The 20,847-nt window shown below is 40.1% G+C and overlaps 1 protein-coding gene across 1 annotated transcript in view; it reads right to left on the reverse strand.

Annotated features, from left to right (window-relative positions):
* Positions 1–20,847, reverse strand: part of PARD3B (par-3 family cell polarity regulator beta) — a gene marked incomplete at its 5' end in the record, with an annotated part of 291,514 nt that overhangs the window by 83,287 nt on the left and 187,380 nt on the right. Inside the window, one exon of the mRNA XM_009582067.1 lies at positions 14,862–14,972. Coding sequence (XP_009580362.1) covers positions 14,862–14,972 — 111 coding nt within the window. The remainder of the gene's footprint in view (positions 1–14,861; positions 14,973–20,847) is intronic.

A 20,847-nucleotide genomic window follows, 5' to 3' on the forward strand; every position in this document is an offset into this window, starting at 1 on the left:
TTTGGGGTGATGGCGTTTGTCTTCCCAAGTAACCGTTACGTGTGATGGAGCCCTGCTTTCCTGGAGATGGCTGAACACCTGCCTGCTGATGGGAAGGAGTGAATGAACTCCTTGTTTTTCTCTGCTTGCGTGCGCGGCTTTTGCTTTACCTATTAAACTGTCTTTATCTCAACCCACGGGTTTTCTCACTTTTACCCTTCTGATTCTCTCCCCCGTCCCACTGGGAGGGAGTGAGCGAGCGGCTGGGTGGGGCTTAGTTGCCAGCTGGGGTTAAACCACGACAAATTCAAAGGGTGGCCCGGGTCAGGATAGGTGCTATGCTCAAGTGCAACCTCACCCAGGATAAAGCAGTGTCTTAAAGAAGTCGCAGACTTTGAAATGAACCTTTGATGCTGCACAATTCTGACTATCCACAAGGGAGATTTTATTGGAGAATCTTACGGAGGGCACAGTCTGGTGTCAATATGTGATCAATTCAGTTAGTAAGGCACATATTCTCTCATTTTACTGCCAATTGCACTGGCTTAGCTGGCTGATGGCTTCCTGGGACAGTGAGAGTTTAATGGCATTTGAGGAATGATGGGACATACAACTTATTCTTTGTAAAAGTAATGGTGACACTGGTATAGACCTTGGCAAAAATCATGCTTTTATTCATAAAGCAATGGACAATGGCATGGGAAGAAAGTCAACACTGAGGAGCTGTATATGAAAACAGAAACTGAAAAGCAGTGGTCAGCTTGCATTTCTATCTAAACCACAAACCATTGCTAGCAAATGAGTTAGAATTAGAGAGCAGCTGAAAGCGTGCAAAGCCTTTATCCTCCAAGGGTTTGTGAATAAAGATAAAAGAGACATTATGCAGCAGGGGTGGCGAAGGGAGCCAGTCTGCCCATGTCGATGAGTGAAACAACACGTTGATCGCTCACATAAAGGGATTTGGGGCAAAGTTATCACTTGGTCCATTTACGTAAAAACCAGCCTTCTCAGGTAGCTCATCATCCGAGAGCACTCATCATACTACAAGGACAGGGATGGATTTCCATTGCAGATAAGGCCTCAGACACCAATGAAGCAGGGAGGGAGGCCTACGCTGCTGATTTCCATCTTTTATACATACAGGGACTTCAAGAGAAACCCTCTTGCAGATGGATTAATATTTTACATGTCCCACATGGGATTATGTCAGAAATGTAAAAACAAAGGCACTATCTTTGTTCAATTTAAAAAGAAAAAAAAAAAAAAAAATCACACAAGTAACTGTTAGCTCCTGCACCCAATAACTCTGTCAGTTTGGTAGTAGTCCTTGTCTCCGATTATCCTACTCTTCTTCTGCTAAAATGCACAAAGCACTTTGAGATTGTTGCCGTCTTCCAGATTAACTCTGAAAAAGCACCGAATGGTCTTAAAAACCTGGGAAACTGTGGAGGGCTTCACCCTCAATTAGTGACCAAAAAAGCCTAAACAAAGACTTCAGTGCAGGAATATGTCATATGAGGTACCAGTTTCATGTCACACACAAGTCCTTGTGGGATGATACAGGCAGAAAAATGGGAGGACAACCGCCATTTCAAGGAATGGTCTTATCACACACCAGTGCAGAAGGCATAGCACACAGTCCTGAGAAGAGTCACAGCAGTTTTTCAGAAAATGATGAACCATAATGTTCTTTGGACCAATACATCACCTGTCCCCTAGGTATTTAAGACCTATTTGAAAGCAAGAGTAGTGCAGCACAGCAGCATCACGTGAATCTTGCTTTCATGTCTGACAGTGAGAGTAATTTGTCCTGCTATCAATACTGGTATATTCTGCACAACAAAAGCTGGAATTAGGTCACCACAATTTTCTTTTGTTCCTGTGAAAAAGCCTAGCTTCTTCAACTTCTCCTTCTGAATGCAATCTTCAATTGCTGCCACTATTATAAGTTGAACCTGCTCAAGAACAATTATTTCCATTCTATATTACATGGACCAGTCAATACCAGGTTATGTGAAATTCTTCATGATCAATGTTTCATCTCTTCAATATGGCTATTATAATTGCATTAATATTTCTTGTTTCCTTTTTACTCTTCCACACAAATCTATGAAATTTATTTAGTGATCTCTTTTTCATTTCAATCCAAATGTTCAAATATAGGGAAACAAACTATCAGATGGCTGGTTTTAGTTTCTTTCTATTTACCTGTCCTTCCATGCCTTCTCTTATGCTTTTCACCTTTGCAGTCTCTTCACATTTTTGTGAAGTTTTAAATATCCTCACTGTATTTCAGCATCATGTTTTCACCCAGTTTTAAAGCAATCTTTTCTATACCACATCCCAGTAGGTGCCCAGGAGTTCTTTACTGGCGTATAAAAAATGAATGTGCTGTTCCTTCCACCACTCCTATAATGCTCTGCCAACCCTGCTAAGCAGGCTACTTCTGATATATCCCACTCTAGTCGTTTACCATTTCTGCACCTTCCTCTGCATTTCTCCTGATCTGAAACAGCATTATCTTTACTCCCCACCACCAAAGCCCCCCGCCCTCCAAGCCCCAAACTTCCAAATCAACATAACTATCATAGCAATCAGCTTACAGTTATTATGATCAAACAACTACTACAAGACAGCCCCAAACTCACAGCACAGGATGGGTCTCGTTAAACAACTGGTGCAAATTTGTGACAAAAGATAAAATGTCACTCAGCACCATGATGCTGGCAGTGAAACCAGAGATGAGGAGAGGCACAGGTCACCATCTGAACAATTTAGTGTAGCACTAAAGTTTCTACAAACTTCCTGATGAGGGAAAGGAAAAAGAAAAACTCACACAGAATGAAGGGAAGTTAGATATATTTCCTTTTGGGTATCCCATATCAATCCTGCTTGCTCTTTTCCGCCACCTGAACACTATGCTCTCCAGTTAAATCACTGCACGACAGCTACATCAACTTCCCTTAGCTGTGTTTCTGTAAAAACACAACCTTTGCACACAAGCAGCCAGAGGACAGGCAACAGAAGTGCCGTATCAAGCAATGACCTTTTTGTTTTTCCTGTGACCCATCTTTTTCTCAACAGCATCCAAACACATATCCTATCCTAATCTTTTCTGTTGCTTTCAAGACCCACTAGCTATCACTAGAACCTTTCTTTACAACAAATAATTTCAGCAAAAAAAAAAAAAAAGTTTAATAAAATATATAACCTCAATAGAACTATAGCTAACATTTCCAAAACATGTTGCATCTTACTTGTAGAAGTCAAATGCAGACAGGATCCTATACACCTAATGTACTTCTGGAAGTGGGATGTGGTATTTTGAAAACACTCCTCTATACCTCACATGCTGTTCAGTAGCACACCCCCAGAGCTATAAATCAAGAAAACGTTCTCATTTATCCTTCAAACAATCTTCCTATCTGACATATTCACACAAATCATATATGGTGTTTTCTCATTTAACACATGAAAAGATGGATAAATCTAGAGTGCAGGGCAGCCATAAAAAGGGTTAACAGCCCAAACAGCTCCTTCCAGCTGCAGCTCAGACACAGGATTGAGTTACTGTGGCTTAACAAGTTATTGTGTTTCTGCTGAGCTACTGTCAATGACCACATATGTATTCGCCGCCTGTGACAAACACAATGTAAAACGCTTTAGCCTGACATCAGTGACAGAGATACTGACAGGCAAAAGCTGGCTTAAAAGACTGCAGCGCACGCAGAGTGAGGCAGCTGCAGGAAGGGATATGGACCACCTCAAGAAAACTCCAGAAGAGCTGAGCAGAAGTGACTTTTGGAGCAGACCCAGAAATGCTTTTGGGAATAGAACGAGAGGGCTAGGAAAAGCCGTAAGAGATACCCCTCATCTCTTGGCCACCAGGCGGAAGCTGGGTGGGTGGCTGGGTTGTGAGTGGGGAACAAGAAAATGCTGAAGCTTCTAAAACCAGTGCTCTAAGCCTCTGTGAAAATTAAAATGCAGGACTTAACATTACCAGCACAGTAGCCCAAAGAAGGCCAGTATCATTAAAAGCCGTGGAACCCAAAGACTGCCTTCAACGGGGAACAAACAGCAAGTAAAACAAACAGCCCAACCTGCAGTTCTGGAGGGACAACACTAGCCCTAGCTCAAAAGGAGCTTTGCACAGTGAGTCGCAGCCTAACAAGCCGTCACCTTGGATCAGGACCTTGTTTTATACTTCAGATGAATACAGCAACATTTCTTGTATGGTGGATTAAAAGCAATAGACTTTGTGGAAGCGCAAACAGATATATGAATGAGCAGGATGCTGGCTAAGTCAATGAAAGATGTTCCGCGGGGGGAGAAGGACGAATAGCAAGCAAAGACAAAATGTATAACAGAAACAGAGCCACAGGTCTTTTAGGATAATTTATATTCTGTTTGCAATAAGAGGAGCAGAATAAGGGCAGGTAAGCCAGTGTGCGTACAATCAGTTTGAGGTATACCTAAACTCCGAAAAAGGACCTGATCCTTTAAGTCTTTTGAGATCATCGAGATGCTAAACATTCTTCCACTCATTGGGTTGTTCCTTGTGAACAGCAGAATAAAAGCTGCTGCATTGCTTTTTTTTCCCACTCATGTGACTCTCCCCGAGATCTACATACCGCAATGATTACTCAATTTACATCTGATTTAGTATCTTAATGCTTCAACTGTGATTTTACATAACATTTCTGCTTTTGTCTCTCATTTACCTAATTCATACATATATTGAGTAACGGGTTGTCTAGAGGAAAGCAGCCTATTTCTGCAGGAGGTCACTTAGATTTCCATTGGGTTTAATGTTTTAATTCCTTTCTAGCTGCTAGCAAAATATATTTTGGTAACTAAAATCTTGTATTTTCATTCATTTACATAATAGTGGACTGAATACATCCTGCCTTCAGATATTCATAAGCCATAATCACTGATGGGAATGGGTATATTTCACTTGAATATCTGAGGAGATAATTTCAGTATAGTGCTTTTAATTTTTTTTATTTCATAATCGTTTTTCAGGCAGGCATGGTCTATAATGACATTAACAATCTTATTCAAACCTGTGTCTTTTATCAGGAGAAGACTCGTTTGTATTTTTTCAACCATCATCTAGGAAAACTCTAGAGGCAGGCACGTCTCATAGCTAAAATAAAATAAAATAAAAATCCACCTCTTGCCAGTAAATTGAAGACATCTGATATGGACTCATCAAGACTCAAACAATATCTAATTTAGTATTAAGTTTCAGGGTATTCTACTGGAGGCATATTTGTTGAAAACATCTTCCCCATAAGCTATGCAAGTGTTTCTTCATTCCAGCTCATTCTATTGTGCTGGATTTGAACATCTTCTCCCCCCTAATTAGTATCTGTAATTGTAAACAGTCTTGGAAATAAAAAAGGCAAGGAAGTAAGAGACTGCAACTCAGGCTAAACAAGATAATCTTATAACCGCATTAACTGGTCCAATGATAAAAACCACCAGGGCTAAACATAAAACATTGCCTATTCTAGATAACTACCCCATACCCGTAATAACGCTGAACTGACCAAAGAAGCTGCCTTTGGAGGGTTGTAAGTGAAGAAAAAGAGGAAAGAAAAACCTAAGTAGGAGATAGAGATACACTGACCTTAAAATTTAAGATTATGACAAACTGAATATGAAACATAGCCCTTTCATACCGCAAAACAACAAGTGTAAGCTTTGGATAGGCAAGACTGAAGTCTTAATGTCCTTCCATTTATTTCAGAGGTGACAGGGAGTGATTACCACTTACACAGGATCCTGCCCTCTAAAGAAAATTCTGGCTCTAATGAGGTCAGTGCATTTTCCCCCACCCCATGAACTTCAATGAGAACAGGATTTTACCTTTGCTGTTAAATCTGAGGAAGTTTTTCTGTCTCTCTGTTGTCCACATTAGTTGTACACTAGGTGAAATGCAGCAGATTATGGAAAGCCAACTACTGGGAAAGCCAAGTATATTATATTCTGTACTTTACTACATTATGTTATTTTCTTTACTCACAACTATCCTGAGTTATTTTTTGGAGTGACAATTTCAGAAAAATTTAGGTTGGAAGGAACCCTCTGAAAGTCACCCTGCTCAATCGCCTGCTGAAAGCAAGGCTGACGGCACAGATCAGGTTGCTCAGCCTCCTGTCAACAGGATGTTCCTTGTTTTGTGACAACGTGGATTAGATAGCGGAATCCTTCCAGGTTTGTCAAAATTACTTTGGCATTTTTCAACTGAGACATTCTGATGCCTTTAAGAGCTCCAAGCTCCTCCTACAAAATGGCCTTGAGTCTGCAGGGACTTTGCAGACCATAGATAAGTTGCAGGCCTAGTTCTCAACACTGATTTAAAGGAATTCTCAGGCTGCTGTAATTTGTACTTTTCTGTTAAAAAGATAAGTAAGGTGCTGTGTACATCATAGCTGAGTCCCTTTTGATAACATTAGCTCATTCTGGAACAAATAATTATGGAAAGAGACTCAAAATAACAGAATACTCCTAGAAAGCAGGATTTAACTTTGCTTATATTTCAGTCATTGGGAACTTAATGTCAGGAATGGAAACAATACCAATTGCAGTCAAAGCCACAGATTCACCTCTCCAACCAAGACGTCAAGCAAATTATTTCAGAGAAGTTAATCAGATAAACAGTGAACAAGTACAAAGTAACTGCAGTATACCTGCAGAAAAACTATGGGCAGACAGAGACATCAGTCTATGAACTTATTCATTGCCACTGACTAGCTCAGCTCCAGCAATTGTGTGGTAGGTATCAGTCAAAAACACTGAGGATTGTAACACTGTCTTAAGAAAAATACCAGAGACACTGTAATGACCACGGGAAGACACAACGTTAATTTAACACCTCATGAAAACCCAACATCCACAACCAAATGCAGTAACATAGCTCAGAACAGACCCAGGAAGACTGACACCTACGGAGTCCCCGGGGCCGTCTCCTTCAGTAAGCGGCTGTTCTTGGAACACCTCCTGCATAGATACTCGCAGCTCCACTTAGCTAGTGAGACCTCGTGAGTTCACACAACCATCTCCGCAACTGCAGAAACATTATGCCTTCATTTGAATGAAATCCTAGCAGTGGAAGGAGCAAGCCTAGCTCCATGCGATATGATATTCCATACCCATTTCTTTATTCTACACATATGACATTGAACCTGGAACCTATTGAACAGAATCTCTCTGTTAAGAACAAGAACAGTCTCCATCTGTTAACCTGGGATTCACTGGTTGTTTCTAATTAACAGATCCGGATTAGAAAGCAAAACCCAGCTTTGACTGAACAAAGCTTTAAGACTTTCAGCTATTTTGGTTTAAGCTATGGAGAATTACACATGCAAACTGATTTCCTGCCTGACTGTCTATCCTCACGAGTTGTATTCTCGTTTTTTTCCCATTGGTAAGGGAGTGAGAACAGGAATTCTGTGCCATGGCACTACTTCAAAGTGCATGCCAAAGATTTATGATAGACTGTCATAAATCACATATGGAAGGGCAAGGAATGAAATGCAGCTTCCAAGTCATTCTTATGCCCTTATTGATTTTGGGGTAGGCAAGAGCTGAGCTACATTCAGTACTGCATCAAAGAAATCCCTAGGCCAGATTAGTCTGTCTCCTAGAAAGCACTCTCTTACCCAGGTCGGCTAGTACATTGGCTAGTTTCGCTGTATTAGTTTGGCCTGTAAAGGTTTCTAACAACAGTATTTCTGTTTTATAGTGTCATTTTAAAAAACATCAAGTAATAAAACTCCCATATATACAAAAAAGAACCACGCATTGGCCCATTTATGCAAGAAAGAGCCAGATCATTACCCCCAAGCTACTCTGGCCTTTTAGGTGGGCAGGCGGCACAACTTGGAAAACCAGTCTCCAGAGCAAAGTGAAACCTCAATGAAGGGCAAAGCAAGGACGCTAAATGGCTTGGATGAGAATTTGGGTGCTTACATTTAGAGGGCATGGCTATGACACCTGGAAAGTGCTATTTCCAGCAGTCTCCAATACCTGGAACAGTACTGTAATAGTTAAAGAAAAAGGCTAACTCCCTGCGCCATTCTGTTATCCTCAATTCTTAATATTCTTGAGCTAGGACAATCTGGGATCAACTCTCAGCCTAATGTTGTCTTAAAAATGTCCTCCAGCAGTGGATCAGCCACATGAAGCAGTGGATCAGCCATTAAATTGCTATTTAGTTCTAAATGCCACATCACAACCTGTGAAAGGAAGGTAAGAACCGCCCACCTCAGCTACTCATAACCAAACTCCAATTTCTCAATGATCAGTGGTGGACTTTTATTACATGTTCTGGTATGCAGAGCAGCAGTAGATCTAAAATGAGAATCATTCAGAATCAATGGGTTGGGATTAATCTGTCCTCCTGTCCAGGGCAAGTGCTGGCACAGTAATAAACAGAAATCTGATAACTTCATACTGTCAGCACAAAATGAAACTATGACCTTGACCTGTGCAACATCATCCAGTAATTTTTTCATAACTTCAACATACCATACTACACAGCTATGATCTAATAAGAATCTAAAAGTAATTAACTGGAATTTCTGAAAACTGGAGCCTTAATCAAATATGTATTCTTATCAGGGTTGCAAGCCAGCAATAAATTGGGACATTTAAAAAACTGGGATCCAATCCAATCCGTGATCTGATCAGGGTTCAATGGTTATAATAAATTGGGAGTATTAAAACTGGGATCACATCCAACACTTTATTTTGTCTAAACCACAGGCACCTAGCTGTGCTGCAAAGTCAAGGAATACTCAAGGAACAGATATACCATGTTGGATTAACCCTTAATAAATAATGATGCACAAGCTCAGGAGCCACAAAAATGTGTGGTTTAGCACAGAGCTTTATTGTGAGAAGACCGATTACCAGCACTTTATCAGAGATCAGTATGAACTATAAACAGCCATAACAACACTTTTAGACTTGGCAAGTGGATAACACAGGCACAAAAGCTACATGGGGTCGGTAACAATGTGTGTGTGTATGAGCGCGCTCTGAGATGTACTACACATTCAAAAACCATACTTTCATTTTTGTAACAGTCTGAGTTTCAACTTTTGATTCAAAACAATTTGGCTTTTCTACCATACTGCCATGCATGCAGCTATTCTTGTTTTCATTTTGATTTCCAGTAACATACAAATTGTCTGTAATTAAATATAATGAAACAAATGCTGACAGAAATGGAATGGAGTTTCACTCAGAAGTATTCTCTCATATATAAGTGGTCTCTAAATGTTGTTTCTGTAAGCTGCATTCCCTTCGTACAGGGATCTTGCAGCTGCAAAATTAAACCTCTGTTTGCCAAATATCAAAAACATACGTATTGATTTTTTAACTATGGGAACAGGCAACAAGCATCAGAGCTGATAAGACAAGAGAGAAGCTCTCTTCAATTGCTGGAAGGTTTCCGAAAAGTAAAGGAAATTCAGTCTTTAATATAAAAACTGAAACCATTTAATTTTACCCAAATTTGAGATTCACTGTAACTTAAACATTCAGTTCAGACGTTCAGAAAGCAAGGGCCAGATGTTCCTTCTGTTTCTCTGAGACTCTACTCAAAACCATAATATGATTTGAAAAAATTCCTCACTTAATTCCAATGAGGACTACAAAACCAAGACTGTTTTAACAAAAAACCAAACTACTACTACGAACAAGCGCAGAGTATTATTTTTTACATAGAGTGCCTCCTTATTCACCAACTCATATGCTACTTTTTAAAATCACCCCATTCTCAATAAGGCGCTTCATTTTGTGAAATTTTATTCTTATGTCAAGGAAATGTTTGACTCTGCTGGAAGAGAGACTTCGGTCTCAGCAGAAGTAAAATAATCCTAAACAAACAGGAAAAAATAGTTTTCTTTCAACTGATAGTCACTTTATTTGCATTTAAAAGGCAAACAAATTATTATGCGTAAAACTCAAGTGCCTAATATATTTATCTAGTTCGTTTTACAATGATTTTCAAATGTTAGAAAATTAAAAAGCATGCCCAAATGAGTGGGAAAAAGACAGAGGAAGGGAGGAAGAGAAATCTTGTTCTGAGGAGAAGAAAAGAGAGGAGCTCTTCCAGTATTTAATAATGTAGTGAACATCTTGTTGTTAAAATGATAAATTCTGAGTAATTTATACAGAACACACTAAAAATACGGATTTGAGTCAGCTTGATCAAAATAAACCTCAGACATAGCATTTGCTTTTTCCTTTTATGGGCAGATTCTAGACCTTTGGAGCACATGCTTTATTACAGCCAAACTCTTTGAAGCGTGAACAAAATGATGAGTTTATTTAAAATAGGGCCTCAGGCCAATGAACCACTTGACTTGTGTCTAGAAGGACAAACCAGCACCTCAGAGAACTGTATCACCAGTTAAGTCTGTCCTTCTAAACTATCTGTGTCATGAACTTCTGACTTTCTCCAGTCAAGTTGCAGTGACATTGCATCGCTGTGGCACAAGGAAAGCTGAAGGACGTAGGGGGAGAAGAAGAAAATAGTGAAATTTAGAGGAGGTGCTGACTTCATATTCAGTTGGACACAGATAAGGCTATTACTAAACAAGGAATGCCTAACATCTTAAGTTCCCGTTAACCAGTTGAAGCCTGCAGAAGTAACAGTCATATAATAAAGTACTGGCTTTCAAAAGAAAGGAGGCCTGGGGCTGAGGTCTGGAACAAATTCCTAGCCTGACAGGACTTTTTAGGAACCTGGACAAACAGCTGCACTGCCTGCATGTCAGATTCCCACCCACAGGATGCTTTTTTTTTTCCCCTGCCAGATTTTCTCTCTTCTACCTCAACTGTAGTGCTTAGGGTCAGGCCCAAGCTTCCCTAAAAGCAATGAGCACAATGAGACCTTGATCTTGGTGAGGATTCTTAGGGAATACAAGAAGTAAAATAATAATGATGTCAGCATTTCAGTGCAGGATGTGGAGCTGCTTCAGAGAACTGCAGCTACAAGGCAGCACCGAGAGCTGTACTGAAAACTGAGAATAGGACAATGTGCAATGGAAGTAGAAATTACTAGGCTAGAGAAATACTAAATTTATTTTCACTTTTTAAGGTTCAAATCTGAAATTTAGTGGCCCATAAAAGGGGTTGCCACACAAATCTATGCTGAGGACCAACATGCAAGCAAGTCCAATCCTTTTGGGAAGCATCTGCACTACAGAGCGAGTGCTGTATACTCTGCCTGCATACGCCTACTAGCTCTGACACATTCTGGATGTGCCAGACTTGTTGCACATGTACCATACAATTCCTTCTCTGTGCAAGCAGGAAATCCAACCTATTCTGAGCATGACGGACTTACGCTCATGCAGCACACCTACGTAAGATCCGATGTTTCCTGTCAGAGCCAGAGTCACTGAGTTTGTACTGCACAGCCAGCCCATAATTGTGCAGTGAACACATCTGACATTTCTGCACGTCTGTAAATCTTGTCAAAATTTCTGAAGAAGGCTGCATCCTTTACAGCAGGCCTATCCCTGGCATTTTGTGAGATATTATTGTACCTATCCAATACCAATCAAAAAACTCTTTGCAAAACTCCGAGAGATGGCCTGCTCCTGTAAACTGGAAATGCACTTCCTACTGAAAAATACTTCTCAGCTGAGATCTTGGAACAGTATTCTGTTTTTTGGAGAGCTGCCAAGCATATATTGCATGCAAAACCAACATCCAAAACCATGCAAGGTCCACAGCTGCTAAGATGCTGAAATGCACTTGGTCATTAATCCTGTCACACCCAGCCCAAAAATCAACTACTATGACCTCTTCCACTAGCGTCCAAAATGGACAGCTCAGCCTCTGAAAAAAAACTGTCAGATGAAAAATCATAGCATCAGTTAGTATGACAGATCCTGAAATATTTAGGCAGTCAGCATTTAAGAAAACTGAAGTTTAAGCAAAAAACCTGACTTTAATATTGTAATTATTGGATTGAGGATCTGAACGAGAATTACTTATACAGCTAATCTCGGAAAGACAAAATTAGGTGCATGTTTAAGTTAATTCTAAAAAGGCTAAATGCAATTTGTATTTTGTTCAAGCTGTTAAATATAGGATTTGTTCACAGGTATCAGGACAAAACGTGCTACATTTCTATCAACAGTTCTGTAGTCTGTTCTACTATTACATCCTTAATAGTTTTAACATATACCCGTTTCACTCTCCACAAGAACAGATTTAAAAATATGCCTATATTCTAGTAAGCTTCAGTGAAGCTTGGTTTTATAAATATGAGACCAAGTATGCAGGATTGCAGCTAGTGAAGTCATGAAGCAGAAGATCTATGGGGTAGATGTGCCACAAGGTTTTCTTTGCCAATATGTGCATTAAAATCTTGGACTTGAATTACATTATAGAATTACTAAATCTTGGGACAGAGCTATAAAACTTGTATTTACTGTCTTACTGAGCATCACTAGGTGAACAGTCAATAACTAAGCAAAAGGACTGAATTACCTTCAAGTCAGGCAATGTTTCCTTCCACTGATTTTAATCAATTTCCCAAACAGTTCTTACCCATATATGAGAACTAGCTTCCTTATATACTTTTCCTCTAAGAAAGATAAAGTGTCTTCTGTTTTATGATCAAGTCAAGAAGGGTTCAATAGTCAGCCTGTAGATAGTCTTATGTGGGAAAACATATACAGCCATGCTCTTACTTCATTTAGAAAGTTGAAGCAAATTGCTTGTTTTTACAGCATGTGTTGCATTGCTTTGGGGATAACGTAGGGAAAATTTCTCTGCTCCTCTTCTGTTTATTTATTTTTATTTTTAAATTTTAATCCCCCAAATATATAAGCTGTATTACCTGACAAAAAATAGGGTGATATTTCTATTCTTGTGCATTATAGAAGAAGAATCAAATGAGTTAAAAATATCATCTTGGTTCATCTACTTCTCAACACACCTGCTGTTCTCCATTTCAGTCGCAAACTCTTCCAGGTCAAAACTGAAATCATTATTAGAGAAACCAGAATGACAAAGACATCGAGCTGCCAGTTTCTAATGCAGCCTTACCAAGTTACTGTCAATCAGTGACTGTAATTTAAAAAAAAGCATACAACGCTAAAGAAATATTAAGAACAATTATCTTGTGTCCAATTGGAACGTTAGACCTCTAGACAGAAGGGTTCATTCCTTGCAGCCTGCCAACATTTTAGTAAATGACACTGGCCCTTTAACAGATGGAATACATGCTTCTTAGCTTGCCAGGATCCTAATAAAAGACACTGGCTTCTTTAAAATGAAGGACACATACCTCTCAAATTGCCAGTATCCAAATTGGGAGTCAGCAGTTTAAAATAAAGGCACTCATCAATCTGGCAAAATCAAGGACACGGCACAGAAATTTTAAAACAAATGGTACAAAGTTTCTCCTGACATTACTTAACTTAGATGAACTAAATACTTAAACACTGGCTAAGCATATCCAGTAGCAGCACTGTAGCAACTAGATACCTTACTAGCTTTTAAAACGGTAAATATTAGAAGCAGACTTCGAGGGTTGGGGTTTGGATTTATTTCTTTTGCCCATCAAACCCATTAACTACCACTTATACGGCTGACCACACGCTGCATGACTCGAATGAAAGCAGGGTGTCTCTTCCCTGGGCACTGCCCAGCACCAGGCAGTGTGGAAAGGCTGGCCCTTGTGGAAAGACCCTGCCTGCCCAAAACGAACCATATTCTACTTCCATTCCATCTCCCAGGAGCCAGATGCTCCAGTGAAGGGAATAGACCTCTGAAAGCTTTCCCCATGCCCTGACAACCCAAAGTACTACAACTTGGAAAGTTTTACAGCAACTGCAGACACCTCTTGAGAGTCATCAAGTATGGGCTCTTTAACTTTTCTGATAGCAGCCATCAGAGGGAAACAAAGACCTTCTTCAGCATATCACGAAGTATGTCTGTCTGGATGAGTTGGGGAAGGGGAGAGAGGAGTTCGCCGAGCCTTGTCAGCACTTACAAACTGTCCCCAGTTCCTGAAGGACAGACATAGGGGAAAGCAGAAAACTATAAATTCTCTTTGCCTGGAAAGATAACGAAGTTGCTAAGATTGGGCATGAAAAAGGAGTATTTTATGAACAAGACAGAGAACTGGGCTTATTCGTATCAGTGGTTCCTTTCATTTCAGTCTCAGAGCCTTACCTCAGAAATACGGCAATTCACAGCTAGCACACACCCAGCTTCTTGCCTTGCCCATCTCACCCACCCCACTGCTTGCAGACCCCTGCCTCTTCAGACTGATTTTAACCATTTGAACCTGCTTTCCTCCTGGTGTCTCTCGGCATACTCAGCATTTGTTGAGCAGGTATTTCTGCAACATGTGGCTAACCAGCAAACGCTGTGCAGAAAAGAGCATACCTAAGTACAAAAAATACCATTTGATGACATAGCCAGCTGAAGCCAGAGGTCTGAAGTGCTGGAAAACACAGCAGAGGCTGTCAGGGGAGAAGGGAGGAGGTCCTTGCTTTAGAGAAGTAGAGAAAAAAATTACTAAGTCAGCTGGTCTTGGGAATGGGCAGAGGTGAAACACATTTTGAAGAAACTGATCTTCACCAGCTTAGCAGAAATTGGGATCTGAATAGCAGCTACCACAGTGAAGTGCACAGAAACTGCAGAAGACAGACAAGCTCCTGTCATACAGCAGCCCTGACTTGGCCAGGAGACCGGCCTAAAGCTCTGCATTGCCTGGACCTGACTGCCAGCGGGCATGGTCTGGGACATCTCCAGCCTGGGCTGGCTGTCTCTTCAAGCAATCCCTTGCTTTGAAGTTTTTCATCTGATGAACAAAGATGCTGCCACCATTTACTCACCTTTCACGTTCATCTTTCATTTTCTCCAGCTCCTCCTCTTTAAGCATGCCTTGCTTTGGATTCCCCTTCTGATCTGTTTTCCCACTTTTATCTTCTTTTTTCTTCCCAAATCTGTTTAAGATATCAAGGAAGGAGTCAGGAGGAAATAATTACTTGAAGAAAAAATGGTACTTATCCATCATAAACCACAGAAATTTTAGGCAACCAAAACACTGTGAGTTTTTATCTTAGTTACTCTAAGTTTCCCACATTGCAAAATAAGTTACCATTGGCCGTATGCAATAGGAAGGACTGGCTACAAATGGATTTGAACCCTGTACTTTTGAAAGCTATTGCTTGAAACAAAGTTGAAAAGCCCCACCAAACCTGAAATGCAAGGCACTGCAGGGCTGGACTATTAATATGGCACATTTTAAAGGGGCTGAAGGTTCTTCTTACCACAGGACAGCTCTCAAAGTAATCTGCAGTAGCTGTGGTGTCAGCACCCAGACTGGACCACGTGTTCTGCTCTTATCAGTAACTATTTTCTGTCATTCATGTCTGGCCTTAATTTAAGGATTTGTTCTTTGTTTAAATGAGGATGCAATCAGAAAGAATAAAATCTTGCTATATTCTGAGAGTACAAAACTTGATGGTTTATAACAGCTTTTTTTAGAAGTACTTTGGGTTTTTCTTTCTGCCTAGTAATATACTATCATGTAATATTTATGCTGTGAAAGTCCTCCAGAGACCCCAATCAGTTTGGGGGTCCCATTGTTCTATACACTGTACAAATATGCACAACATAAGTCTGCTTTACGCAGCCTATAAAAGGTGACTGAACTGGGGAGCTACATTTCATTTCTGATGGAGCTAGACAGAATACTGGGGTCAAGTATGTCAAATATGCTCATGAATTATAGGCCAGAAAGTATAAAAACCTTCCCTCCTCTTCCCCAATTTGAAATTCTCAGTTCCACAAGTAAGCAAATGATCAATCTGTGTCTTCCCGTGCAAATTAATGTGTCCTTGCATGCATAACAATGTAAAGAAAAGTAATGATTTCTTCATTAAATATACCATATTGCAAACTAATTACTCTGACTCAAAACTGCAAACTCTTCTGTGAAAGTCTGCAGCATTGCCTCGGTGATCTTTCTTTTACCCTTTTTATTTTTCATGCCAGCCCAAACTGCCTCAAGTGGAATAGCTGAACTACTGTGCATACACTTAAGCTGTAAATCATTGACTTTAGGTTTCTCCTCTGACCAAAGCAGAAATCTTACAAATACTCTGTCAGGCTCATAAGTTAATCATCCAAATTTTTTGTGAATTTAATCAGTAATTCTCAGCTTGTGGTCAAATGAAGTTCTTAGGGACTCTGCAGCAAGTCTTCCAGACAATAAGAACTTGGTTAGAAAGGGAATAATGTGCGTGAGAGACAGACATGTAGCATGTGGTGCTACTGCAAAGAAGGGCAAATACTACAGGTGATAACATGTATTTATTGTGGCTTTATTGTGGCTCTGCCATGGACTGTGCTGGGGAGTAGGAAGAGTCATATCTCAGTGCATGGTTTTCTCTTCCTTTTTCTTATGTGTGGCAGTAGAGGTAGATGGTGTCTTACATTCTTTGAGGGATCCTTTGATCAAAATATACATACACCTCATCTACAAACAATCTTAAATTCTTTTTTAATGGTCCCTACTCATTTCAGCGGTTCCAGAAAGACAGCAGATACTTTCCACGCTTTTTGCTTTTCCTGAGTATAGAGCAGCACACTGATTCCACTGCTGCTTTCTGAGTTCTAGCAGTCCCAAGAGACTGTGGAACCACAAACCCCGTCAGAGGGTGGTGGTGGCAGTGAAGGCAGCAGTTGGGAAACACAAGGGAGAGACAGAGGTTGTACATACAGAGTGAAGAGATACAAAGTGAGAATGGCTCAAAGATACGAGACGACCCAGGTGAAAAAGAAAAGCTAGATGAAACTCTGCATATATTGCTCTCTACAGAGATGTCAGGCAGCCAAACAATAAATTGCCTGGGGATGAGCACCAGCAGGCTGCACCTGAAACACCCCTGCTTTCTAACACTTGCACATGCTGGGAAGGTCTCATGGCAGTTTTCTCAAGAGAGGCTGTATTAGCACTTGCATCTTGGTCCTAATCCAACTCTGGTACTTTGTTTATATTCAGGCTGCCTGCTTTTCTCCCACAGTTTCAATTATGGGTTTGTGGAGTCTCATATTCGACTGTAGTATGTATTGATTTTGAAAACATTATTCTCGGGCATTTTGTATTGCTGCAGGGAGTTGAAGTTGGATGTGTTGTGTACTCGAGAGAAATGTAAAAAAAATCTTTAACATACGTCCCTTTCAAGTCTAGGTATTATTTCTTGCGTACTGGGGAAATACATTTTAAATAAAATAAAGTGACAATTCTGATTGTAATAACTGCCAACATGACAACTCTCAGCAAAAATAGTGCTGTTTGCTGGTAGAGCTGCTCTTGCCATAAAACTGGCAAGTTCCAGTGTAATTATAAATTGGGACTAGTGAGTTGGTCTTGATGAAACAACTTTTGTTTTTTTGCTATTTTTGGCTTCAGATGGGATTTGTGCAGGCTTACAATTTTTACCTGTTACACTAAGTATACAGCATAGAGCTCAAGGCTAGGGAAATGTTCAGATTTTTGGCCTCTTTTGCACATTGCTATACTGTAAAAATCCATTCTCTTTTATTATTATTGTAATATGTTTTTCAGCTGAACAAAAATCTTGCACAAACATTAAAAAATAAAAGCAGCAAAAATTTAACACTGTTAAGAAAAGCAATAGAGAATAGACAGCATTAAACCACAGAACCCCCAGTATGCCTGAATTTATGCACCCTGTCCTAAAATTTATGGTCTGCTCACTGATGCATTCAAATTGCCATGGGCTTCCAATGATAAAATTAACTTGCACCTATTGTAATTTTGCATGGGTTTGTGCACTACAGGCTTAATGGTTCTCTACTGCTTATAGGAACAACAACAAAAAAAAGAAGTAGGAGTACTTGCTGTCCAACTGGGTTTGATCGTGTTCTCACTGCTATCAGTGTGAGGCCCTCCACTGATTTCAACAAGGACAGGGTAAAATCTCTTGTCAAAATTCTACTATGGAATTAATCAAATCCATATTAAAATTCTATGAAAACTGAATAGCTTTAGGATTTGAAGTTTCCAATTCTCCAGGCAACAAATAACTGGATTGTGGTAAAATCTGCCTTCCATATTAATACTATTGTCAGAAGAATAAAAACATTAATGAAAAAATGTATGGCACACAAGTTTTTGCTATACTGTGCACAGCAAAATTCTCTTCAACTTAATAACTGATGGAATTGTTACTCTGAAAACCTTATGTAGCAAATGGAGAAATATAACTAGAAGACCTGAAAACAAATGGATCAGCTCTATCCTCTCATTCTATATCCATCTATAATCAATTTATGTCAAATGAAGCCTCTTGTAATCATAACGACAGTAAGGAAATAAATCTGTATCTTCCCAGGTTGAATGACTGCCCCAATTCTATGATTATCCACTGTAAATGCCTGCGAAGTACTGTTAAAGACATTAAAGCCCTAATAACCTTAGTATACTTTTCAGTTGAGAAAATTAATATTCCAACTAACTCAGAGCATAGTCCTCCTGTAAACAAAAGCATAAAGGGATTTTCTTTATGTGATCAGACCTCCGAGTGCTTCACCCTTATGGGAAAAGCCCACATGCAACAGTTGAAAACATGCTGTGCAAGAGTGAGGAACTATCCTATTTCTATTAATTTCACAGGGTGCCCTGCAAATAACTAAAATTTTTCCCCTTAGAAGCATTAAATGAAGAAGTCTCTGAATACCAAATGTGTGTCATCTTCTTGCAGTATTTATTACCATTCTATTGGCTGTAACATTAAAGCACATGCATGCTTCTTTTCAAGGCTTCCAAGGGATAAAAATTAAAACAAACCTTCTATAGGCCTGCTCTGTTATACTTGGGATAAACGTCTTATATGCAAGACCTAAAGCTGTGGTCATGGCAACACTTCGTTTCCGTGTGGAGCCGTGAGCTTCCAGATCTCAAATGTGTTGATATTTGCTTCAAGGATTAAAAAGCAGGCAGGTCTATAAAGTCCCAGACTTCCAAGCAGGAGAAACATCTGCTGGGTGGAACCCTAAGCAGCTTGCTGACTAAATTCAGCCATTTGGATTTCTTAGTTAATTCAGTTGCCCTCAATCAGTAGGTGTCACTGCAGCTAACAGGGTACATAATGGATTGCAAACATCTGTGGGGAAATAATAGAAGAGGGCCTAGGACGCAGTCAAGCAAGATACAAAGCCTAACAGTGTCATAGAATCTTGACATCTCCAGAAATGATCTGTAAAAAAACCAGAATGATTTGTAAAGTACATGTAACAAAAGTTCAGGCTCCTAGTCATTTCACAGCAAATGGGGAAAAATGCCGAGATTATTAAAGCAGCTCCCTTATGAAAGACTAGAAATAACCCTTAAAATTAAATTTAAATGTGAGCAAGAACGAATGAGTGAGCAAGAAAGATAAAGATACTAATAAGGTATGATTTTCAGGTCCACACAGGGACTATAAAAAGCTTATTAACTGCCACTACTGCCGTGTGTTTTAAGTTATTTTATCACTCAGCTTTACAGCAGAAGAAATACTCTAGAAGCAGCGCTGGGCTTTGATTAATCACTTTCATACATACAGTTTTACAGAGTATTAAACATTGCCATAAAGATCCTTAGTGAGTCAGACTTGTTGGTGATTACAGACCAGGCTCATTTTACATTTACGTTAATAGCAGCATTAATGAAATACATCTTACACATTTTTAGTGGCTCTCTAAATACCTAAAAGGTTTGTTATTAAATGTTTACTTATTGGGCAGAAGTACGCCATTGAGTATTACACCAGTGGGACCAAGAGCTTTGCAACAGCTGAAAAAACTACAGAAAGAAGAGAACATGTTTTGATAAAACATGTTTCGACATTTTGAAAAAAGAGCACACACAACACGGGCTGGGCAATACTGTTCAAATCTTCACCAATATTCAAGAAGATGAAAGCACCTCCATGACATGAGTTAAACTTCTGGTAAGAGGGCAGCTCTGCGCGGGGGCCCGCGAGCCAGGAGGGGCGAGCATCTCTTTTCCTTGCCCCACTGCCAGCCCCCTACTCCCAGTGAGTGGATCCCATTCCCTCTGTGGAGGATTTAGCCCCGGCGACATTGAGATGCCCCTCATCTCAGGTGTATGAGACCTATTGCAGCAAGACCTCCTCATGACAAAGCCTTGCCCAGGAGCAGGTTTTGACCCAGCCTCCTTGCTTTGGCAGGGTGAGAGAAAAGCCCTGATAAGATGATGAACACACGAGAGGGCCATTTCAGCCCTTTCTGCCCCCTGCTGCCGGGTGGGTAAGTGCCTCCGACTCTGGGGAAAGGGAGTGGAAGGGGTAAAATGGGAACACCACCTCTGGGCTGGGCAGTGCTGTGTACACCACCAATACTGTTTGGCAAGTTGGAAAGAGCTTCGGAAAAGTAAAGAAAAAAATCCACTTTTAACTACATTTGGTGAGGTTTGCTTGCAGGAAGAGCCTGGTGCCTCCCTGCTGCTGGGGCTCACTCCCAGGGCAGCACCGAGAGGTGGGCAGCAAGAGCAGCAGCTTTCCATAGTGAACCACAGGGCAGCTTAGGCAATCAAAAATAGCTCCCACGAAACGGGAAAAATGACCTAACCTCTGATTTATTATATCTATGGAGGCACATGACAATTTGTTAAAATGTCCTGTACTACAATTATTATTTGTATTTTGCAAATGTAGCTAAACTTCATGAATGTGAGTATCCTTATATTTAGCCATCTCCAAATTATTCTGGGAGATAATCCACATTATTCTAATGCTGCGATCAGAGTTAAACTGGTTATGGTCAGCAGGAAAAGAGAAGGCTCTG

This window comes from Fulmarus glacialis, unplaced genomic scaffold, assembly GCF_000690835.1.
Source record: "Fulmarus glacialis isolate BGI_N327 unplaced genomic scaffold, ASM69083v1 scaffold8677, whole genome shotgun sequence".
NCBI classification, from domain to species: Eukaryota; Metazoa; Chordata; class Aves; order Procellariiformes; family Procellariidae; genus Fulmarus; species Fulmarus glacialis.